At 60.4% G+C, this 22625-nt stretch overlaps 3 protein-coding genes across 4 annotated transcripts; 1 reads left to right on the top strand and 2 right to left on the bottom strand.

The window, feature by feature from the left end:
• Positions 1 to 252: 252 nt before the first annotated feature.
• Positions 253 to 2395, top strand: LOC137841476 (myb-related transcription factor, partner of profilin-like). Its single transcript, XM_068654414.1, has 2 exons — positions 253 to 1320; positions 1925 to 2395. The coding sequence occupies exons 1-2, from the start codon at positions 501 to 503 to the stop codon at positions 2131 to 2133; spliced, it is 1029 nt and encodes a 342-aa protein (XP_068510515.1). The 5' UTR covers positions 253 to 500; the 3' UTR covers positions 2134 to 2395.
• Positions 2396 to 2550: 155 nt separating this feature from the next.
• Positions 2551 to 5260, bottom strand: LOC137841484 (somatomedin-B and thrombospondin type-1 domain-containing protein-like). The gene is made up of 6 exons (XM_068654428.1): positions 4824 to 5260; positions 3933 to 4122; positions 3757 to 3873; positions 3230 to 3403; positions 2993 to 3113; positions 2551 to 2911 (listed from the first exon to the last, which is right to left on the bottom strand). Exons 1-5 carry the CDS (start codon positions 5020 to 5022, stop codon positions 3008 to 3010), a joined length of 786 nt encoding a protein of 261 aa, XP_068510529.1. The 5' UTR covers positions 5023 to 5260; the 3' UTR covers positions 2551 to 2911; positions 2993 to 3007.
• Positions 5261 to 5705: 445 nt separating this feature from the next.
• On the bottom strand, positions 5706 to 21857 carry SLC25A1 (solute carrier family 25 member 1). 2 transcript variants are annotated; one of them, XM_068654422.1, is made up of 9 exons: positions 21815 to 21857; positions 8713 to 8820; positions 8502 to 8601; positions 8209 to 8347; positions 8027 to 8111; positions 7724 to 7828; positions 7397 to 7512; positions 7187 to 7260; positions 5706 to 7002 (listed from the first exon to the last, which is right to left on the bottom strand). In XM_068654422.1, the coding sequence occupies exons 1-9, from the start codon at positions 21840 to 21842 to the stop codon at positions 6888 to 6890; spliced, it is 870 nt and encodes a 289-aa protein (XP_068510523.1). In that variant the 5' UTR covers positions 21843 to 21857; the 3' UTR covers positions 5706 to 6887. The 2 variants fall into 2 exon arrangements, with proteins under 2 accessions (XP_068510523.1, XP_068510522.1); XM_068654421.1 differs by lacking the exon at positions 21815 to 21857 and adding an exon at positions 16799 to 16957.
• Positions 21858 to 22625: the final 768 nt, after the last annotated feature.

The following is a 22625-nucleotide window of genomic DNA, read 5'->3' on the forward strand; positions in this document are numbered from 1 at the left end:
AGATCAGAGGGGAGCCGGGCGGGGCCGGGGACCACCGGAGGGCAGCAGCCACCGGGGGAACAGCGGCGGGGAGCCGGGGGTGCGGCCCGAGGAGGGAGCGGAGGGGCCGGGGCCGGGGCCCAGCCGTGCGCCCCCGGGGGCTGCGCGCAGCGGGGGCGGCCCCGGGCGCTGCGGGGCTCTGCGGGGCTCTGCGGGGCTCCCGCTGCCGCCGCTCCGCCCCGGTCCCGGCCCCGCCCCGGCGCGGAACAGGATGCGGCCACATCCGCTTCCCGCAGCGCTCGGCGCGGCCCCGGAGGAAGGTGAGCGGCGGGGGCGGCCGGGGGCGGCCCCGGGCACGGGCACGGCCCCGGGCGCGGCTCCGGCCGGGTGACGGCGCGGCCCCGCTGGGTGCCCCCCGGCGGCTGCCGGCAGCGGGGGGGCCGGGGTCGGGGTCGGCGGGGCCCCCCCGAGCCCCCCGGAGCCCCCCGAGCCGCCCCCTGCTCGGCCGGCGCGGGGGCAGCATGAGCGCGGCCAAGCCCAAGCGCATCAAGTTCTCCGAGGAGGAGAAATTCCTCATCCTGGAGGAGTTCAGCCTGCGCAAGGACATCCTCATCCCCAAGAGCGGCCGCTACAAGAACACGCTGGACCGGCAGCGGGCCTGGGAGGAGATCGCGGCCGCCGTCAACTCGCTGAGCCCCCTGGTGCAGCGCACGCCCGACGAGATCCGCAAGAAGTGGCACAACATGGTCATCGACGCCCGCAAGGAGCTGGCCATGGAGAAGCACCCGCTGCTCCGCCAGCGGCCCCAGGAGAAGCTCTTCCACAACATCTTCGCCCTCTTCAACAAGCCCAGCCCGCCGCTGCCCGACCCGCTGCTCTCGGGGTCGTCCTTCAGGGTGACGGCAGCCGGGGTCCCGCCGGGGCCACCCGCGCCCCTCTGCGTGGCCGGGGGGATGCTGGAGGTCGCCCCGGACTTGCTGCTGCACGGCCAGAGCGGTGCCGCTGCCCCGGCCCGCGGGATGCTCTGTGCCACCGGCACCCCCGGCCCCGCTCCCGATGGCTTCCTTGGCACCCCCAGTGCAGAGCCCGACTCCAAGCAGAGCTTGCTGCCGGCAGGCCCGCAGCCCGGCGTGGAGAAGAGACTGCTGCCCCCCGGCACGGCAGCCCCCGGTCCCGCCTCGCTGCAGGGCACGGCCCCGGTGCTGCTGTCCAGCTCCCCCGAGCCCCCCCGGATCAAGTGCCCGCTGAGCCCGGCGCTGGCGTGGCCGTGCCTCGGTGTGACGGCGAGCCCCATGGCGCAGAGCGGGGACAGCCCTGGCCCCCCGGCCTCCCAGGAGAACGGTGAGGTGCCCGCCTTTCTGCCTAACCTTCTGCCTCTTCCCCCGTGCCCACCCGACCCTACCCGGGGTCAGCCAGCCCCGCACCGAAGCTCCCAGCCCCGTTTCCGAAGTCTCCAGGATGCTCAGCCCCGGCGGGGTGAGCTCCCCAAACCCACGCAGCTCTGCAGCCAGGCTGGCTGCCAGCTCCAGTCCAGGCAGGAGCTGTGCTGCTGAGCGATGCTCCAGCTGTTGGGGTCTCCTCTGCCACGGCCCATCTGCCCAAAATGTGCCTTTTCCCGGCCTCTCCCCCTGCCAGTGCCACGTCTGTGCCGCACAGGGGCCGCATCCTGCCCTGCTCCGCCCTGGACCCATCACGGCAGCATGCGGAGGTAGCTCAGGGGCAGGCTGAATCCTGCAGGTTTGAGCTTTTGGAGGCTCACAGGGGCTGCACACAGCACCCCCAGCCTGTCCCCAGCACACGGCTGTGCCTCCATCCCCATCACAGACAGCCCGGCTCACCTCAGTGATGGAAAGGGCACTGCAGGAGGGAGAGAAAGCACAGGAGGCAGCGATTGCCCGGGCTCTGCCTCCTCTCCTGCTCTAACTCCTTCCTTTGCTCCATGCAGGCAGCCCGACGGCACCGGCCGAGCCCCTGCTGGGGCCGCGGGGCTGCGGCCACACAGCCCGGGAGGTGTCGGAGAAGCAGAGCCAGCTGCACACGGAGATCCTGGAGCTGCAGAAGGAGACCCTGCAGCTGCAGAAGGAGAAGATCCTGCTGGAGAAGGAGAAGCTCCTCCTGGAAATCATCAAACTCCGCCGGGAGCTGGGCACGTGAGGGTGCTGCGGGCAGCGGGGCGGCGCGGGGCAGCTGCCCCCATGGTGGGAATGGGGACGGGGACGGGGACGGGGACAAGCTGCTCGCCCGGCGATGGGCACCGTGATACCTTCAGCCCCTGCCTGCTGCAGGGTGGGGATGGTTCCTCTGGGAGCCCTGTCCCATGGCCACGATCCACCAGCCCGTTCTCCCGGGGGATACGGGACATTTCAGAGCACCCTGGGCGCTGGCACTTGGCTGAATAAAGGTGAGCTCTGCAGTACCAGCGCCCAGTGTGTAGGGCAGGGACGGGGTGGGGGTCCCGCAGGTAAGGGAACGGGATGGGGGGCGGCTGTGGGCTGACACGTGGCAGGCAGTGAGCGTGGGCAGCCCCGCGGGGACAGCGTCCTGCACAAACAGCATCGCCAGAGCCTCGCCTTGCTTTCCACGCCGAGCTTTAATCTCGCTCCACAAACCACACGCAGCAGCCGAGATGCCCTTGACGTTTCGCTGCAGTCAGGTTAACGACGCCCCAAAACCACGCTGGTCGGGGTGGAAGCACGCTGCCTGCCGCCCTGCGTGCTCCCCAATGCCTGCTCGGGGGCTCGTTGCTGCTGCTGGTGTGGCAGCGGGGCAGGACAGCGCTGCCGTGTCCTCCCACCTCCTGCTGGAGTCAGCCTCCGCTCCTCCCGTGTTAGTCACTGGGCTGCGGGCTGAGCAGTTCCCTCGTTTTTTAGCAGTGGCAATGGCAGAGGAGCTGCCTCCCCTCACCGCAGGCAGGCAGCAAGCGTGCGGAGGGCTGAAATTAAAGCAGGGCGGGGACGTTCCTGTTTCATTTCCCCGCTTTTTCAAATCAGAAGGGAGGGGAGTTTCGGCTCACCTTCCCGGGGGGGGGCTACACAAAGACAAGTGCTGGCGAGGGGCAGGTGCAGCCGTCCTGCAGCGCCTCCCGCACCCAGGAGCCCTGACACCCCAACACGGAGGCGGCCACCCAGAATGTCCTGGAAGGGAAATCGGGCACAGGTTGCTGCTGTGAGAATCAAAGCGAGGTGCTGCGGGAGCTGCTCTTGGGTTTTTAGGGGGGGGACGCCCCTCGGGGAGGCGTAGTGCCACCTACCTGGCTCCTTGCAGCCCGTGCCCGTCGCAGCGGGGGTGGCCGTGGTGTGTGTCCCCCCAGCACTGGACGCACACGCGCCGGTCCCGCTGCAGCTGGCGGCTCCAGGGCTGCCCCTGGCAGGCGGCCGCCACCTGCATCAGGCGGAAAAAGCCGCAGGAGCTGGGGAGGGGGGAGCTGGCGGGGAGGGGGGAGACAGGAGAAATAACATCGGTTGGAGGGCCGGGGGGGGATGCTGCAGGGTGTGCTCGGTGGGCAGGTTGGGGGTGTCTAGGGGTCGGGGTTGTGCAGGGGGTGGGAAGGGCAGTGGGGTTTGGGGGGGGCGGTGCAAAGGGGCGATCGGTTTTGGGGGGCTGCAAATGGGTCATGGGGTTTGGGGCTGTGAAGGGGGCAAGTTTTGGGTGCAGGGAGCGTGCACAGAGGCCACAGCTCCCAGCAGGATGCACGGGGTCCGTAGCTTTGGAGGGGCTGTGCAAAGGGGCCACAGTTTGGGGTGCCAAGGGGCCACCAGGACGCTGCCCTGCACCTACCTGGGAGCCTCCTCCGGCCTCTGCAGCCCGGCTCTTCTCCAGGGATCCCTGAAGTCCCGGCTGAAGGAGTCGGGGAGCACCTTGGCCACCCCTGGCACGGAAGCAGCGGGGTCACAGCTGCCCCGGTGTGGGCAGCGGGGACAAACATCATGGTGTGTGGGTCTGGAAGGGGGTACACCTTACCTTTGGCGGCCCCACAAGTTGGGTCATCCCCCAGGCACCCGCGGCGCTGCTTGAGGTCGGGGCAGGGCTCCCCGCCGTGCCGGGGTGGGACGGTGACCTGGCGGCTGCGGCCCCTGCTGCCGACCCCACATGGGGAGCTGCAGCTGCTCCAGGGTCCCCAGGGTCCCACCACGCAGCCCACCGCTGCGAGGCAGGGTGGAGGGAAAAGAGGGAGAAAAAAGCTTAAATAGTGTAAAGGACAAAGGGGAGAAGCTGCAAACGGGAAAGTGGGACCCCCCCGTGGCTCATCCCCCCACCCAGCAGCATTGTGTGCCGCTTCCGGAGGCTTTTATTCTCGTGCTGCTGCATCGAGCTGAGCTGGGACCCCACTAATCTCCGCGGAGATTAGGGAAGGCTGACGGCTGCGATTGTCCCAGGGCCGTGTCCCTCAGCTCTGTGCATCCCAGCACAGCCCCAGCCCTGGGTCCCGTGTCCCCACGCAGCGGTGGCAGGCGTGCTGCTGGCCCAAAGGGTCACTGCGGGCGTTGTGGGGGCAGCATCACCCCGTTATTTTCGGCTGCAGGCTCCGTCACTGCACAGGGAGCAGCCGGAATGCCCCAGTGGGGAAAAAGTGGAGAACAGGACATTGCTCCAATGGCAAAAACCTGCCAGCACGCACAGCCACCCGGGCTGGGGGCTCCTTGCTGCTGTCCCCACTAAGAGCTACCTGCTGGTGACCACTCTGCTGTCACCCATCGTTACCGGCTGCGCTAACGAGAGGCATCGCCCGTCCCCTGCCAGCCTGGGGCCAGCCCGAGCTGTACCCAAGAATCCCGAGGGGTCAGCCCCACAAGCCTGCAGCTGAGGGGCTGAGCCTGACCCCCTCTCCCCATCCCCACACTCACCGGCGCGGCGGCACGAGGCCTGGTAGTCCTGGCAGCAGTCGCCCGTCCTCTCGCAGTAGGAGTCGCAGTAGCAGCGAGCCCGGTGGGTGCCCGGGGCCCAGCAGGCGTTGTTCCTGCCCGGGCAGCAGCGGTGCCGGCAGCCGCCCAGCACGTAGCTGGCGGCCAGCAGCCACCCCCCGCACAGCAGCAGCCCTCGCATGCTGCCCCGCAGTGTCCCTGTCCCCGCGGGTCCCGCTGGGGCCGGCTGTCCCCCCGGGGGGGGAGCTGGGCTGCGCCGCCCCTCGGCTGGACGCGGGGATCAAGCACGTCTCGTTCTGCTCCAGCGCCCCGGCTCCGGGCTGTGCGGGTGGGTGTGAGGATGCCACGGCACAAGCCCCAGCCCCAACGGGGGTGATGCAAAGCATAGGGAAGGAAGGGCTTGCTACAGCCCTGCTCCCCTCCCGCAGCCCCCATCCTGGCACTGATGAAGCCCCCAGCCATGCTGAGGTGGTGGCACAGCCCTGTGACCATCACGCTGCCACCTTGCCAGGCTCCCTGCCACCCCCAGGACCTCGGGCACCTGCACACGATGGGCAAAAGTGGTACTGGCATCCCCAGGCATCGCCCCCACGCTTGCAGAAAGCCCAGAGCAGGGTTCAGGGCTCTCCTTGGCTGGGGGAGGCAGAGCAGCGATGCCCTGGGGATTTATCTCAGCCCAGCGCAAGACCCAGGAGATTCGGGGTGCAGCACCTGCTCCACCCAGCGCCCCGGGTACCCCCAGTGAGGCTGGGACCCGAACAATGCCGCAGCAGCAGCAGCCCCCATGACCGCAGCACCACGGGGCGCACCCTGCACTCACCCCGCCAGGGCCACCCTGCACAGCACTGCCCGCACACCACCGCAGCCGCTAAAGCCAGACCGATTTTATTCAAATTGCGAATGTAAAACAGAATAATAATAATAACAATAAAAAAAAAAAACAAACCTCACTGGCTTCAAAGCAGAAAGCCCCAGGGGAATCGCTCCCAGGCTTTCCTCTTTCCTCCTTGGCCCTCCCGCGCTAGTGTTAAGGCTGTGCTCGGGGCTGACAACACGACAAGGGGAGGGCAGCTCGAGCCCCGCGCCCGCTCCCCCGGGGAAAGTTTTGGCACGAACGCGGAGGGGCCGAGCCCCGGCGCGGGGCAGGGCAAGGCTGCGGCGCGGGTGTTAGTGACGGGTCGGGGTGAAGCTCCGAAAGCTACGGGGTCACCTATGGGGCCGCCTCGGGGAGCGGAACGGGAGGCGGCGGGAGGGCAGGGGGGGAATGTGGAAGAAGGGTTTTGCATCGGAGGTTGCCCCCAGCCGAGGGGATGTGCCAAGGGGCCAAGTCTCAGACGGGGGCTGCGCCTCCCCGCCCCGTCTCTCGCACGCGTCTCAACTGTAAACCGCAAGTGGAGGGGGCACCCGGCTCGCCCCGGTCCTGTCCCCCGGATAAGGGGGATCAAGGGCCTGGGCGACTCTGGGTGGTGCCTGCTCAGCACCCCGGGATGAGGGGTACCTGGGGTGAGGTGCTGCACCCCGAGCAGCCTGGGAGCACGGTGCACCCCAAGGGTGGCGCTGGGGCATCACACCGGCACGGCTCGCAGGTGGCTCTCAGCAGCCCCAAAAAGAGCTGGTCCCAAGCAGCCGGCAGCTTGAGGGGCTGCAGCTGCTGGCTGCCGGGGTGCAGAACCAGGGGCCACGAGGAGGTGGCACTGGGTTCATCCCAGCCGGGGAATGGGGCTGGCGCATCCCGCTGGGACACAAAGCCACCGTGCTCCGGGCAGGCACAGCCTGGGGCGTGGGGGTGCAGCTTCCCCCGCCTCCCCGGCCGTGTTCACGCACAACCAATAATTTAAACGGCTCCACGGATTGTTCCTATAAATAAAGGCTGCTGGGTTGGCAGAGGGAGGGGGGACGGGAAGGCCGGGTGGTGATCCCGGCCCGCAGACACGTGCGGGAGACTTGGGCCCTTGGCGGCGGCGGCAGCTCCGGCCTTGGTCATCGCTCTCCAGCTGCGGCCTCGCGGTGGTGGCGGAGGCGTGCGGCCACCCCGGCCCGCGCCGCTCAGTCTGTTTTCCACACCTTGTTGAGGAACTTGACCACCTCGTCGTAGATGACGAAGACAATGGCCACGTCGAGGCAGACGCGGCCCAGGCGAGGCACCGTGCCCTTGTAGAACCTGCCGGGGACGGAGAGGGTGGTGGGTGGGAGCCAAGGGGATGCCCCACAAGTGCCCTCATTGCCCTTGTCCTCCTGCAGCTGGGTCAAACCTCACCCCCCTCACCCAGGCCTGTCCCCCAGCTCGGGCTGACCTCGCTCCCACCCATCTCCAGCCCCAATCCCACACCCGCAGGAGGGCTTACGCCAGGGGTCCCTCGTATTTCATGATCTGGTAGGCGCAGTCCCAGGTGCTCTTGTACTTGTGCGCTTCCAGCCCCTGCGGGGAGTAGAAAGAAGGGTCAGATACTGGAGTCAGGGCACCTGGGAGGGATTTAGGGGCGATGCAGAGCTGGAGTGAGTCAGGAGGAACTGACAGGTGGGAACAGTGAGCATGGGGTATCTTTGTGCCATACCTGCATCCTGGTCTTCACCACGTCCAAGGGGGTGTTGCCGAAGACGCTCGCAGCTCCTGCGAGGGCTCCAAACACCCCTGTGACGAAGGGGTTGATGACTTTGTTGGGATCATCCCCTGGAGAGGAGGAGAGGTTGAGAAGTGGTGACCAAGCTCAGCTCACAGAGAAGGCCACCAGGTTTGGCTGACAGAGGGCAGGTGAGGAGATGCTTCAGCACCAGGGCCCTTCAGCCCCCGACAGCCAGGACGCCCTTCCCCTGGCTTTCATCGTGCCCCATCACAAGGGGCTGAGCCGGGGTGGCACTGGGGGGGCACGGGGACACGGTACCTTTGTACCAGTTCTTGAGGGACGTCATGACGAAGAAGCGGATGGCCTGGTTGGATCCTTGCTTGAGGACGGTCGCGGTTAAGCCCTGGTAGGTCCCCTTCAGCCCTGCGGTGAGGGAAGGTGTTGGAGAGGAGCACCAGCCTCGTCCCAAACCCACCCCGAGGGGGCCCCATGCAGCTCCACAGCCTCCGGTACAGACCAGGCCTTGGCGCTGGCCTCCTCCAAGCCACAGGTCCCAGCCTCTGCCCGTCCCCACAGCACGGGGGTGGCCAGGTCCCCTGACACTGCTTCCCCGTGACTCACCCTGTTCCCGAACGATCTCCCTGACGCCGTGGAAGAAGCCGCGGTATTTCGGCTTGGGGGAGCACTGGTCGTGGATAAACTTCACCTGCGGGGAGACGGCGCGTTGGTGCCGGCCAAGGCCAGGAGGCCAGGGGCTCCTCCGGGGAGGAGACAAGAGCCAGGACCCCCTGTCTGCCCCCCACCTTGACGGTCTCCATGGGGCACACCACCACCACCGCCTCGGCCACGCCGGCACCCAGCCCGCAGATGAGGCCCCGCGTGCTGTCCAGCCGGCCCTTCTCGTCTCTCATCTGGTTGCTGAGGAACTCGAACATGCCGAACCTGCGGAGAGGCCGCGGTGACAACCCCGGGGGTGCCCCACACACCCCACCAAGGGACAGGGGGATGCTGAGCCCAAAGCCAACCCCGCTTTGCTGCTGTGAAAACGCCACTGAGCACAGCCCAGGGACCCCCCCGTGGCGCAGGGGACACCTACCTCACGGCGGCCTTGGGGATGGAGCCGTACACCAGCGAGCTGAGGCCCCGGTACAGCCCCCGGATGCCATGGTCACGGACGGTCTGCTTCACACAGTCCCCTGGGGCAGAGCACAGCGGTGTCACCGCCACCCGACGTGCCAAGGGTCCCGGTGCTCACCCCCCCAGACCTGCTCGCTGCCCCCCCGGAGCCTCCAGGCCCGGCCCCTCACCGATGCCCTTGTAGCGGGGCGGGTTGGCCTTCTCGTCCAGCTGCAGCTGCGTCTTCACATACTCGGTGGGGAATGTAATGCAGATCTCGATCCCTCCGGCGAGGCCACCTGGAAGACAGGAGGGGAAATCTGGGCTGCAGCAGCACCGTCCTGGCCCCGGACCCCGTGGACATGGTGGCTGTCTGACCAGGAAGGGCCAGGTTACCAGAAACATGCAGCGAGCGAGCATTTTCCTTTGGAAACCGCCTGTTTTGGTGCTCTGTGAAACCACTGCTCCCTCACCAACCGGCTGCAGCCTGGAGGCGAGGAGGTGCCATTTACAAACCCAACACAGCCAAACGGCACCACGCATGCCCCATCCAAACCCCTGCCCCTATTGCGAGGCACGGAGCTCACCCCACAACCTCCTCACGTCCCTCTCCAGCAGCTCAGCAGCAGCGGGAGCCCACTTGCAGACAGCGCGGTGCCGGCACAGAGGCACAATTATAATCAACCCCCTCCGGCTGCCCTGCCAGGGCCCATGCGGAAGAAGCTGCCGCGTGCTGATTACAGGGGCTGAGGACGTGCCTGCTGCACTGCGCTGCCCAAGGCCACACCAGCACCTCGGGCACCATCACCATCCTGTGCACCCAGAGCTTTGGGAGCAGCAGCACCAAGCCCGGGGGATTCACACCGCCTGAGGGGGTTTAATCCCAGTTTCGCTGCATGCTGGCGCCTGCTCCTGGCAAACAGCTCTTGCATCTCGCCTCCTCCAGCAGCATTTGGGCTCCCCAGCACGCAGCCTCACCAGCATGGCCCTGGTTGGTGCCACAGGGTGTCCCCAGCAGGGACTGGCCCCCCGGGGCAGGAGCAGGGTGAGGCAGGCAGTGGGGTTATTCCGGTCTGCAGCAAAACACGCGGCCCCCGTGCTGCACAGCAGAGCACGGCTCGACTTATCAGCACTCCAACGTGCCCAGCAAGGCGACGCTGATAGGGGACAGAGGCTGCTCCTTGGCTGCAGCAGTGCCTGGGGGTGCTGGGAAGCCCGAGCTGGCAGGATGGGAGCTCGGCACCAGCACCGGGAGGGTGCCAAAGCGCTGGGTACATGCTGGTCATGCTGTGCCAGCTCCCAGCGTGGGTGCCAAAGCAGAGCACATTTCCAAAAGCAGTGTCTCAATTCCTCTCCCAGCAGACAGGCACTGAAGCCAGCAGCTGCCACCACTGCAGGGCGAAACCTGCGGGGCCCTGGCACCCACAGCCCCCTCTCAGCCAGCACAAACCCCTCTTGTCAGCCCCTGGCATCCCAGCTGGCAGCACCCGCAGCAGCGCTGCCCTATCTCAGACTCAGCCTTCTGAAAGCAGAGGGCAACGGCCCCACTGGGGGCCATCCCAAAGGACTTTTCAGAGTGATGCAGGGGGCCAAGAGCATCATCCCTCACAGGGGACACGGGGCCAGCCCCAGCACACACAGGGGCCTCTTGTTCTCCTCCTGGCTCTCTGAGAGCAGTGATGCGAGAGCAGCAGCCCCGGCACGCCGAGCACCACGCTGCTCCCCACCGCTGCCACACTGCGGATGTTTCACGAGCTGTCAATATTTGCTCCCGCTCGTTCCCCCGTTGCCAGCTGCTGCCCTGGCAGCTCCCAGAGCAGGGAAGCACCCGAAACAAACCACAGCCCAGGGAACAGCAGCGCCCGCGGGCAGGGCAGACAAAGCAAGCAGAGGCAGCAGGGAGGGATGCTGCTGGGGGGGCCATGCCCAGGCACCACAGAGCCTCTGCAGCACCCCGGCTGTTTTGGGACAGGACACACAGCTCTGGCATGCCAGGACAGCGTGGGAACTCTGAGCTTTGGGCAGCTTTTTCCTCCTTTCCTCTGCCTGCAGAGCAACATGAGCCAGCCAGGCAGGCAAGCCAAGCAGAGGTCCTGCCCTGCTGCCTCAGCTTTGTCTCCCCACGCTGTTTTATTCCAGCAGAAACCTTATTCTATGCAAATAAATCACCCCATCCCCTGCAAGCCAGCCCAGCACTGGGTCCTTCCAACACGCCCTCCCTCGCCGGGGGTGCAGAGGGCCCTGCAACCTGTTTACCCGGACTTTAACCGGCCGCTGCAGCTCTTGCAACACTGCGGAGTCAGCACCAGCAGCAGCGACCGCTCAGGAGGTGAAAGAGCAAGCGGGCCCGCGACAGCCAAGGCTCTCAGCCATTAGCTAGATGAGATGGAGAGAGGACAAGGACGTCCTTCAGGGATGCATCGAGGGGGGCTCTGCCAGTGCCAGGGCTCGCTCCCTGCCTGCACTGAGCCCGCAGGCACTGCCAGCACACCCAGACCCGGTGGAAAGGCAGAGGAGGGCACCCGCTGTCAAAAACACGCTTGGCATTACTTCCCCAGAATAAATATAATTCACTTTTTGGATGGGTGAGGCCAGTGTTGGGCCACAGCTCTTGGACACTGCCACGGGGACTTGGCAGGAAGGAGAAAAGGGTTTTTGGGGACAGCAGAAGGGCACTGCCCTGTGGCTCGGGCATGAGCACGCACAGCTCATGACAATGCTGGGGTCCCTGTGCACCATGAGCAAGCAGCTCCTCGGGGGCCCTGGGGACACCAGCAGCACTGTCACCAGCCTGTCCCACAGGATGGGTGCTGGGGGCAGGAGGACGCAGCTGGCTGTGTCCTGGGGCCTTGAGGGAAGCCCCCAGCACTGTCAGACCCCACCAAGCCCCAGCTGGCATCCACCGCCCTTTCTGGGAGCCAGGCAGGCACTGGGGGCTGTGGTGACGTGCTTTGCTCCTTGGTCCTGCAGCATCAGCACCAGCTGGTGCCTGCACGGCTCTGATGAGAAGTAGGCACCTGGAGAGCAATCCCAGCCTCTCCATTTTAAGGGCAGTTTCCCACGAAGACACACAAGCACCTGATTTCCATACAAAAAGCTCCTCCTGCCTTCAGCCTTCACAAGATCCTTTCAGGATGTTACCCCTGAGGCCCTGGCAGCACAGGGCTGACCCACGCCTGGTGCAGTGTGTGGGGAACAGAGGGATTTCAGCCCTGCACAGGCCCTGGTACCCCAGGGGAAGCCGAGCCCCACGTTCCCCCTGTGGGAGGCTCACTCAGGTCTATGCCGCGAGCCGAGGGTCACGGCCCAGGCCGCACGCCTGGTGCATGCTGTGCCCGTGGCTCCTTCCTTCATGAGGGGACTTTGTGCCCTTCCCCTTGAGCCTGGTTAGCCTTCAGAGATGGGGGAAAAAAATAAATTCAAAGTCCAGCAGGGCTCCAAGTCAGGAATCACAACCACGGCCTGGCAGCCCATTGCAGCTCCCCGTAATGGCAGCAGCGAATCCCCCTGCCATGCCCCGCGGCACCGGCCCCTCTGCGCCATCTGATTTACACAACCGGGTTAAACCGGGCGGTGGAGAAACCCTCGGTGTGTGCAGCAGGGAAACTGGTTCAGCGGGCTCCACCCTCTGCTCTGAGCCTCCTTGTGCAACCCGCTTGGGAAAGCTGGGCCCTGAGCGCCAGGCCCCAAAACCTGGGCCCCAAAAGCAAGGCCTGGGCCAGCTCCCCCCAAGGCGAGGGCTTCAGCTGGGGTGGCACCAGCACCTTGCAGGCCTCACGGGCCATGCTTGGCCACCTCCTTTGCAGCACACCCCGCTCAGCACACCTCCACATCCTCCCCTTGGGAGCCCCGTCCTCGGGGAAGGCCGAGGCTGGGCTGCTCTGTGGGTTTCAGCGGCGGCGACAAGAGGCAGGACTGCTCTCAGCACGGCTGCTTCCTCGAAACCAGGTTACCCGAGGACTACCCATGATGTTGTTTGAATGGGGAAAGTGTCCTGCAACAGGTCAGCCCTTCTCAGAAAACATCTCTGCTGCCCCGGGTGCTGGGGCCCTGGAAGGTCTCCCATCTGATACGGGCAAGGCCAGTGGGGCGCGCTGGGTTTCATCATCTGCATTGGTAAACACACACGTGGGCACTTTCGTCACCGTGACAGGCTATGGACAGGCTGGTGAAAGCCTTACAGCCCCGGGGGCACGCACAGCACCACAAACACGCAGTGCCTCTGTACCCCGTGTGGGCAAACATCCCCGCGCCAACAGCGCTGGAGGCAGTCCTGGGGATGGGAGGGGGGAACCTGTCCCCAGTCTCACTGGAGCTGTCATGTTTCAACAGGCCGGCCTCTCACAACTTGCTCATTCAACTCAGTTGCTTTGAATGGGCCAATATTGTAATAAAACATTTTATAGTGTATTCTAAATGCCTTGGCTGTGAGCGTAATGGCAGAAGCTGTTTCCCCCTGCTTACAGTCACAGCATTATCTGACTTGGCCCCTGGCTCAACCAGCCCTCACACCAACCCCCTGTGCAGCCCGAGGTCCCAGCTCCACACTGGTGTCACCAGCTGTGAGCAGAGGGGTGACAGCAGCACAGGGCAAATGCTAGCTCCCTGCTCCACCACCCCTCTCCAGACGCTACCTTTAAACATCCAAAATCTTTCTGAAGACAGGCAGCAGGGAGCTGACATCAGAGCTGGGGGCTGTTGGATGCTTCCCCCCACGATCTCCAGCTGGGCATGGATGACGGAGCACTGCTGGGACCTGGGGACAGTCCCTGCTCCCCAGCTGCCAGCACAGGGGAGCTGTGCTGTACCAGGCAAGACAACAGACAGCAAAATATCAGCTCCTGCTGACAGGGGGGCAACACGGAGACTCCAGAGGCCGAGCGCGGGGTCACCGCTCCCTGTCTGGGCAGGAGCAGAGGCCTCCCATTGGCATGCAACGCACGAGGCCGCCAGTGACGGGAGACACTGCAACATCCCCGAGCTGTCAGCTCGCGCTGCTGAGTGCCGCCGGGAAGACGGACGGCTCTTTCCCACCATTTACGTCAGCCCAGAGAAAATGGTGCCCTGCAGAACGGCAAGCAGAGCGTCGGGCAGGCGGACAGCTCGGTGATGCATGCTCCAAAGACCTAGGCTGACCCCCAGCTCACACACAGCTCGCTCTGACCACAGCCTCTGAGTACCTTGATGCAGTTTTGCAGCCCGGGGGGCTGTCAGCCTCCTCCCCTGCTCCCTCAGCAGCCACACACGCAAGCAGAGGAGCTGGAACAAGCAGGACCTGGGCAGGATGACTGCTGCCCTCCAGGAGTGCCCTGGTGGACTGGGGACTCTCAGGAAGGAGCCTCCTGTAAGGAGCGGCTTTCACACCCAGTCCTGGACTCCTCTTCAGCAGGTATAGCACTTCCTAAGAAAGATTGTATCAAGAGATAAACAAAGAAGAGGAAACTAAAGCTCTGGTTGCTACTTTGCTCTTTACCTGCCCCCGGACTCCCTGCTGAAGGTGCAGCTTCGTGCCCTTCCCTTCCTGCCCGCAGGAGCCCCTCTCCCTCCTGCCCCGCTCCAAGGACACGTCGCTGCCGTTCCCAGCAGCACTCGATGTTCGCAGCAAACAACGGAGCAGCAGCCGCGACCACTGCCAGCTCCTTCCAAATCAAGCGCCGCGTAGGACAGCATCCAGCAGCGCTGCTCCCTGGCGAGGCAGGATTACACGGAGGCAGGGGCGGCGAGCAGAGGCACGGTGCAGGCAGCAGGCGGCTTCTTCGGGGGAGGGAACAGACCCCAGGCTTCAAAGCCAGCTAAAAACGGAGTCAGTCTGTACTTAACTCTGGGCAGGGCAGGCAAAGCCTTTCATCAGGCAGCCGCTGCTAACCAGGAGCAAAGTTCTCACAAGCAGTGCAGGGGTGCGGGGCTTTGCCTGCTACCTGGGGGCTCTGACAAACCCCCTAAGGGCTGGCCTCGAGCACTGCAGCGCCCAAAAAATGAGCTTGGAGAGCTCTGGGTCTGGCTCCTGCCGGCTCTGCAGCCAGCTCTCAGTGAGAGGAACGGCAGCGCCTGGCGCCGCGGGAGGAGCAAGCAGCCCCATGGGCTAAGGCTTTGCTTGGAAGCTGGCAGCGAGGAAAACAAAAGCTTGCTGTGAGGAGGGAGACCCGGCTGCATTCCCTGCTAGCAGCTCACCCAGCAGTACAGCACAAGCTGGCCATCGGACCAGCCACAGCCCATGGGAAAACCATGCCAGCTTCACACCAGATAACAGCCAGCATGTGAGTTAGAAAGGAACAGATCATGCCCAGTCAGCACAAAGCCTGCACAGTTACCCATCTTTTAACCAAGTTTCAGCAAGACAAAGTCACACCAAAGCTGTACGTCACATTGCTGACCCGGTTCCAGGACCCCAGAACAGCCCTGCAATATGGGCTCAGGGCCAGGAGGCGAGGCAGCAGCAGGGACCCGCACCCACTTGGCGTGCCCCTCACTGCACGTGCTGGTGCCCGCAGCACCTCTGAGGCCAGCTCCAGGCAGTGCCTCGCAGGACGGGCAGGCTGCCTTCGTGCGTCCCGGCCACGCGGCACCAGCAGCGCTCTCAGCAGAGGCGCAGGCGCTGTGGCCGCAGCGAGGTGAACGGCTGCCCTGGCACACAGCAGCTGCTTGGACACAGGAGGGCCCATTTGTAAAATTAATTTTTAACTTTTTGTTTGTCTGCGGTGACAACGAAGAAGAACTCTTGGCAGCAAGAGCTTCGCTGGCATCCTTTAAGAAGTGCCAGACCCACGCTGCTCGGGTCCGGGAGGTGCAAGGGAGCAGAGGGACCCATGGCAGAGGGTCTGGGCTGCGCAGGGTGCAGTAGCAGACGTGCACCCGGAGCAGGATAGGAGCAGGATACTTAACGCAGGCAGCGCCAGGCAGATGAAGCACAGCACAGTGGGAATGGTCTCGCCTGAGCGCCTCCAGCTCTCCAAAAAGCAGAGCTCTGGAGCACGGGCACGCATGGTGCTGGCAGGGGTCAGGGAATGCCCCCGGGTCAGTGCAGGCACCCCCTGACTGCACCGCACCCCCGAGCAGCCCGGGGCACAGCGAGTTAACGGCGGCGCCCCGCCACTGCTGCGCTTCTGTAACACAATTAGATGCCACAGAGGCAAGGCTGGACTTCTGCCCATTAACCAATTACTCTGATTTGCTGCCTGCAAGGAGAGGACTAGCATCTCAATGGGGCCCTTCTTCCACCTCCGCAGCCTCACGTGGACCCATGAGGGCTCCTCCACGAGCAGAGCTGCTTGCAGGAGTCCTGGCCAGCGAGGGAAGGGCAGGCCTGCAGCCTGCACTCGCTGCTAAGCCACCTACAGCTGATGATCCCCGATTAGGGACCCACACAGGAGCTGCCGAAGCCTCCTGACGCACGGGTCCTGGCAGCAGTAACCCGACACAGCGCGTGGGCAGCGAGCTGGGAGAGACTGGGGTTTTTGGGTGGGAGCAAGCAGCCCGTCCTTCCCCATCCTAAACTTGGGTTAAACTGTCTTTGAAAGGCCTCCGAATAAAAGGCGTAAGAGCAAGGCTGAGCTAACTCCCTGCTTCGAGGGGGTGGCAGCACAGATCCGGAGCTCGAGCCGGCAGCTTGTACCCTCACTGTTTTTTTTTTGCTGGACGAGGCTCCTTTGGCCGCGGTTGCCCCCTGCTTGCACCCCAGTCCTCCGGCAGGGCAGGACGTGACCCAGGGAGGTTTTGGTGCCCTTTGCACACCCCAGCGCCCGCATCCACCTGGGGCAGGGGGCGGCAGGAGGGGAGCAGCCGGGGCTGGGCTCTGGGCACCCAGCCGTGAGGGCAGCCACAGCCCCTGCTGCGGGAGGCCGGGGCTCGGCGGGGAGCTGGCAGCTGGGCAGAGGAACAAAGGCAGGACCGCAGGGAGCAGGGAACCGGCAGGGAAACACAAAAGCCTTGGGCGTGCGGATCGGGCGAGGCGAGGGCTCGTTTCAGAGGGAAGCCGCTCGCCCGCTCTCTGGGCACCGTCCCGCAAGAAGACGCCTGGCAGGGGAAGGAGGCAGCACACCCAGCACACCCAGCCTGCCGCCACCCGCCCGGAGCCCCGGGGACGGGCAGGAGAGCGGGGAGCAGCGCCGGGGGCACCCGCACACCGGGGGGCTCCCGGGGGCTGCCCCCAGACCCCGGCCCCGCTGCGGGGCGCGGATGCCCACGCTGGCAGCGGCGGCTCCGGGCACGCCCCCGGCCTCTTCCCACCGCCCTTTCCCTTCCAGCTGCGGCCACCGGGCCCCCCCCTCGCCCCCTTACCCGCCAGGATGGCCTTGCCGGGGTGCGTGAGCTTGGCCTTGCCGGCGGGGGCGGCGGCGGCCAGGCTGCGGGGCGCGGCGGGGGCGGGCATGGCCGCGCTGCTCCGCGGCTCCTGCGCTGCCCGGCGGCGGCCGGGGCCGGGTTTTAGGGCCTCGCCCGCCGAGGGGGCGGCCCCGGCGGCGTCACATCCTCACGGGGCGGGCCGGGCCGAGCCGAGCCGAGCCGGGGCCGGGCCAGCCCCGCAGCTCGGGGGTGAGGCGCTGGGGCGCAGCCTCGCCTCCCCCCCCCGGTGCCGCAGACGCCTCCCCCGGGGGCGTTTAGGACGGGGCTGGGTGTAATAAGCAGCCTGGGCTGTGAGTGCTGGGGGCTGGCAGCGGTGCAAGGTGGGTGTGGGTCCTGCTGGCCCCGGGGGGGCTGCTCCGCACCCCGCTTTGCCCCCCCCGGGCGGGCAGCAGGACGCCAGCCCCGGGGCAGTGACCGCAGGAACGCCCAGCGCTCGGAGGCGGAAGAGAAACCAAACCCCACAGGCTGCTGGGGGGGGGTTCCCCATAAATCCCCGAAGTGGAAAGCTAAAACCACTCCTCAGGCAGCAGCTCGCATGAGTGAGATTGGGCTGCGGGCCCGGGCAGCCAGCCTTGCCCCCTCCGTAGCTGGGGCGTGCTGCAGGGAGGCTGCAGGCAGGGAAAGCACTGTCCTGCTCCACAGAGGGAACATTTTGTGTAAGAAACCTCCCCCGGCCATGCAAAGTGCAAGCTCCTGTCGAGACTTGCTGCCTGTGCGCTCTGTGAAAGGAGTTTTGCCTCAGCAAGGCTCCCCAGTCCGGTGGCAGGACCCAGGGTGAAGGCTAAGGGCACATCTCCTGAGCGCTGCGGCTGTGGCCTTGTGGGCAAACTGCCTGCAGAAAGGCTGCTCGGGAAACTGAAGCACCTTTATTCTGCCAGGGCTCAGGCATGCACATGAATGCATGCTGGCACTGCAGGACTCCTTCCCAGACGTGGCCAGAGGTGTGTGGGGCTTCAGAACAGCTCCGGCAGTCAGAGGCAAGTCCCGTGGTGCGGCCTCGTGGCGATGGCCGTGATGCAGGCTCTGCCCCGCTGGTTTGTAGGACAGCAGCGGGCAGGGCCACCCTCCCATATACACCTGCACTATTGCAGAGCGGAGAGAGGCTGCTCCCTGGGGCACAAAACCCCTCCCCAGGAAGGCCCTTAGCTCCAAACTGTAATGCACTTGACTGTTTCCTTTGCCACGTGTGCTACTAAATTTCAAAACCCCTGTCAGAAAGACCTTTGCTCTCTTTCATCAGTACAAGCCCTGCACCTGCCCCACAGCCTCATTCTCTACGTGAGTACTGACCGCTAGGCCCTGTGCAAGCACAGAGCTGGGGGGGCTTAACAACACCATGAGGCTCACGTCCATGTCCATCTGCCTTCAGCTCAGCTATGTGGATACAGTCACCCTCACTTCAAATCCAGCACTAGGGAAATAAAGGCAAAAAATTAACGTGAAGAAAGAGTGTGCAGAAGACACAAACACCAACAGTCCCAGTCAGATGCAGAGCAGCTTACTCAGTGCTCTGGCTAGCAGCACTGGTATGGCAAAAATAAGATTAAACCTTTCAAAGATGGTGATCAAATTGAAATGCATTCAGATTTCTGATCGATCTCTGCAACACCTCACTAGCTTTCCATCAATTACCATAACATTCACGTATGCCAGTAGACACGTGTGCCTACTGTTGTGGGGACATGATTACCTTCAGAACAAAACACTGGCTGCTACAGATTCCCAAGGCTTCAAGGCTGGTGCACAATCCCATCCTGTCCAAGAAAATACTTCACCACATGCTTAATAGTAAGCAACCTCAATGGGATTCACAGAGGTGCTTACTTTGCTGAACAGAGAAAGGATTATTCATACTTAATCACACGGATTGCAAGCCATCTCAGCTTGACCTCCAAGAAGCTGCTAACAACACTTGTCAGCAGAAAGCCTGAAGCATCTAATGAAGATAAGCAACCTCTAAAATACTAGAAGCTGCAAAAAGCATGTTTTAAATCCTGTGACTTACATGAAAGTAAAGATGACCAGACTCATATGGTCAAGAACATCTCCTAAGAGTTGGGTGGTCAAAGCACAAAAGAGCAGCTTCTACTACTGACAGGGTATTGAGTCCTCTTTTTTACTGCTCTCAAACCAGGAATTTTCACGGAAACAACCACCTGGCAATCTGAACCCATTTCCACTGCTGGTGGCTGGCACTTGTTTCTGCTGTCATAGAAACAGATAGGAGAACTGTTAAATACACAGACAGGTGCTATAGTAGTTCATAGACCTCAGAGCACTCCTTTCAGGACCTAACAATCAGAATTGAAAAGAACTGCTGAAGATGAAAGCAATGTTCACAATTTTTTTTGAACACACAAACGCTGATTGCAGACAGAGCATTCTAGATTCCAAAAAGCACGTAAACAATGACCACACTTGATCAGCTCCAACTTATCCCTCCCTTGCTCTCATTCACCCTCCCCCAAATTATTTATTTATCACTGGCATAACTTTTATGCACACCATGGTTTTAGAGACCATAAGTGACCAATAACTTTCTATTAAACATCTTTGAATCAGAAAATTTCTTCATCTCACTGAATAAACAGCTCTATCATCAGAATTATTACAACTCAAACTACTGCAAGTTTTTCCATGCATTATTAATCCACATCACTTGGGGTCTTATGGTACACTAAGAAACCTTAGTTCCTCTCAGGGTTCTTGACAGAGCAAACAATTCTTTCAGGCAGAACAGATCTTACACATAACAGACTTCAAGGAGAAGCAATCGTGTCAGACATTTCTGAGTCAGTGTTTCACCAGCTTTTAGGTGTATGCAGAGGGAACCTATGACTATAAGATAAAGCTCTTCCAAAACAACTTGCATGATTCCCACTTGAGTACACCATACAAAAAGAGCTCCTGTTGATACTCAAGAGTATTTACTGAGATCACCAGGACTGATTTTCCAGAGAGCCCAGCAGAAATCCCTGTGACATTTAACATTTTGAGTGGCCCTGACTCAGAAGATGAGTGAAATCCACGTAGTGCACAAAGCATTTACATGTTCTCATTCTCCTACCAGACTATAGTAACACTTCCCTTTCAGCACAATATATTACTGAAAAAACTACTCTAGCTGATGAGCAGTTTGCTGTTTACTGTAGATGAGACCATTTTCCCTTCCCACCAAAACACCTCCTAACTTCCTGGCTGGATAACCAGCACTTTGGGAAGTTGGGCTCTGCATAATATTGTAGACCTCGCTACTGTGGAAAAGAACGTATCAGATGACTTGGCAATTCTTTCCTTTTATAACCGTTAGGGGGAGGAAAAGGAGAAATACATTTTTTTAGACAAAGTGTTGTTTTTTTTTTAAGTCTTGATTATAACCACAGCAGACAGAGAAAAAAAAAAAAAAAAGATGTTTTTCCTTGACTCACTGAACCATGCAGGATGTATGACTGAATAAACTCCAATTTTGACTCAGGATTTTTAAATTCTGACACATAAGAGGAAGACAAGACTTACCCTTTACTGACTGTATTTCAAGTTCATAAGAACTTAATACTTAAAAGCTGGCAACATTATAGTATCTATTCTAGTTCAGAAGAAAACTGATGTTTTTTGCTACCTTCCTGAAAGACCTAAAAGTCTCCACGCTAAAAGACCTAGACTGAAATATATGTATGCTAACAATTTTGAAGCATTTTATTAGTAAAATGTGAGTCAGGATCTATCATTACCTTTGGAAATATGCCCACAGAAAATACATAGTAATGAAAAACAAGAAAACTATACTAGCAACAAATTCTTTGAAAGCTGAATGCTTGTTGAAGTAGAAGATGTAACAGAATAAAAAGACCCCAAGACCATTAAGCTAGACTGGTACACCTGCAGGTTGCTATAGCAAGTACTAATTCACTCTGCAAACCACAACGTAATTACACACCAGTGTTACAAAGCACTCTGGTGTCGTTAAGCATTTTTCAGCTCTGGGTTCCATTATATTTTATCACAGATTCAAGACGTCCCAGTTTGACCTGGTGGAAACAAATGAGATTGAAGCACTCTTGGTGTATGCTGTAAAACAACAACAAAAAAATATACTCAGGTTGGAAACAGTGACAAGCCAAACCACTTAGAGCACGAAGGACCAAGAAAAATGGGAATAAGTTCTACAGTTAAGTAATATGCCCTGTCACAAAGTTTTATGCATGCTTTCCAAACTGCTTATTATGGAAACCTGGTACATATAGTCCTTACTTGTTCTAAGATTTGCAAGTTGTATAGCCTCATTTTTTTTCAGTGCAAATTCGATCCACTGGCATGCTGCTTTAATCACGCTAAAAGTTTCTCAGTGGCCTGGCAGGTTCTAGCCTGCCAATTAAAATGTCACACACACAAGCATTATCTAACTACGCAGCAGTTTAACAATCAGCTTTGCCTAAATATATCTATCATATGTGCCCAAGTACAAAAGGTGTCCACACATCTAAGCCAGTGGACATCAGACAACAAAAAATGTACTTGTCAGTTTCATAGTTGAGGGAACAGAAGCTTTTTATGTTTCCTTAGCAAAACCAGCAACTATTATTCAGAAAAAAAAAACGTTTCTCATTTTATGTAACCTTACTAAGGGATCCATGTCATTCTAAGTGCCAGTTTTCAGCATTGCAGTTGCTAAAATAAATACATAAATAAAAATCAACAACAACAACAACAAAAGCTATCAAATCAAAATCAAATTTTGGACCTTATAGTCACTATTTCTTCTATTACCCCCCCAAATCAGTACCTACTTGAACAGGCTTTATCCACTCATAATTTTTATTTTTCAAGCAACAAAACTACTTAGGAACTTTTTCTTCTGCTATGCTACCATTTAATTGTATATCCCTAGAAAGAGGGGTGATGAATAGAAGTCTTGTAAAACACAACTTAATGTAGATAAGAAGCAGCACTTACCCCAGCAACACATTCCTCCTGAGCTCATCTGGCCCAACAGAGCAGACAGCAGCAGCTACACGAGAATGCTCCTTCCAACAACAGCTCTTAGGCATTCTTCCTTCCCTCCCCTTTCACTTGGTGTTTATACCAAAAGAAACCAACAACATTTGAAGATGTGAAGGAGCAAACAATAGTGGCAAGGAGCTCAAGTGCTAGCTCAGAGTGAGCAGCTGAATGCAGGCCAGAATTTGATGCCAAGATCAGCACGTGCCCCTGCACACATTTGTTGCAAGGTTCATTTCCACCTAGCTCACAAGACATTAAAGTGGCTGCACGGCAGTGCTTGTCATCTCTGATGCCAGACCTGTAGTTGCCCAGAGTTTGACAGATGGGGCAAAATCCCCCTGAAGTCTGACAAATAGCAAAAACTATTACAAAGGAAATTCATACTTGGTTTCTTACAGGAAAATCACGAGTGTGTAAGACACGCTATGCAGGTCCTTAAGCAAGTTACCATTTGACAGTATCTCAAGCCCAGAAGCTGGTCTCCAGATACTGCTCTGTGCAGTGAGTTCTGCATGAACAGTCCATTCTGCATGACAGCACTAGCCCAGTCTCATTGAAGCAGTGGGAATTAGTGAGAAGCTTAGTTTCAAAGGAGGTTTTGTGCAAACAATTTTATCCGAGTTTTTCAAACTTGGATTAACACTACGACTTCATAAACTGTATTAAGTCTTCCACGTAACCCACTAAAAGAGGGGCTATTTCCTGCTGAGAAAGGCTTAACCATTAAAGAAACAGTTAAATAATCTGGTGTGCAAGCATTTGT

The sequence above is a fragment of the Anas acuta genome, chromosome 17, assembly GCF_963932015.1.
Source record: "Anas acuta chromosome 17, bAnaAcu1.1, whole genome shotgun sequence".
NCBI classification, from domain to species: Eukaryota; Metazoa; Chordata; class Aves; order Anseriformes; family Anatidae; genus Anas; species Anas acuta.

Bases quoted from the DNA above. Each gene is read 5' to 3' on its own strand.
- LOC137841476 (XM_068654414.1), top strand. From the start codon at position 501: ATGAGCGCGGCCAAGCCCAAGCGCATCAAGTTCTCCGAGGAGGAGAAA. The intron at 1,321-1,924 runs GTGAGGTGCCCG...TGCTCCATGCAG, and splicing joins CCCGGCCTCCCAGGAGAACG to GCAGCCCGACGGCACCGGCC.
- LOC137841484 (XM_068654428.1), bottom strand. From the start codon at position 5,022: ATGCGAGGGCTGCTGCTGTGCGGGGGGTGGCTGCTGGCCGCCAGCTAC. The intron at 4,123-4,823 runs GTGAGTGTGGGG...CCTGCCTCGCAG, and splicing joins GGCCTCGTGCCGCCGCGCCG to CGGTGGGCTGCGTGGTGGGA. The intron at 3,114-3,229 runs GTAGGTGGCACT...TTTCCCTTCCAG, and splicing joins CACGGGCTGCAAGGAGCCAG to GACATTCTGGGTGGCCGCCT.
- SLC25A1 (XM_068654421.1), bottom strand. From the start codon at position 16,889: ATGCCCGCCCCCGCCGCGCCCCGCAGCCTGGCCGCCGCCGCCCCCGCC. The intron at 7,513-7,723 runs GTACCGTGTCCC...CCTCCTCTCCAG, and splicing joins CCTCAAGAACTGGTACAAAG to GGGATGATCCCAACAAAGTC. The intron at 7,261-7,396 runs GTATGGCACAAA...TACTCCCCGCAG, and splicing joins TGGTGAAGACCAGGATGCAG to GGGCTGGAAGCGCACAAGTA.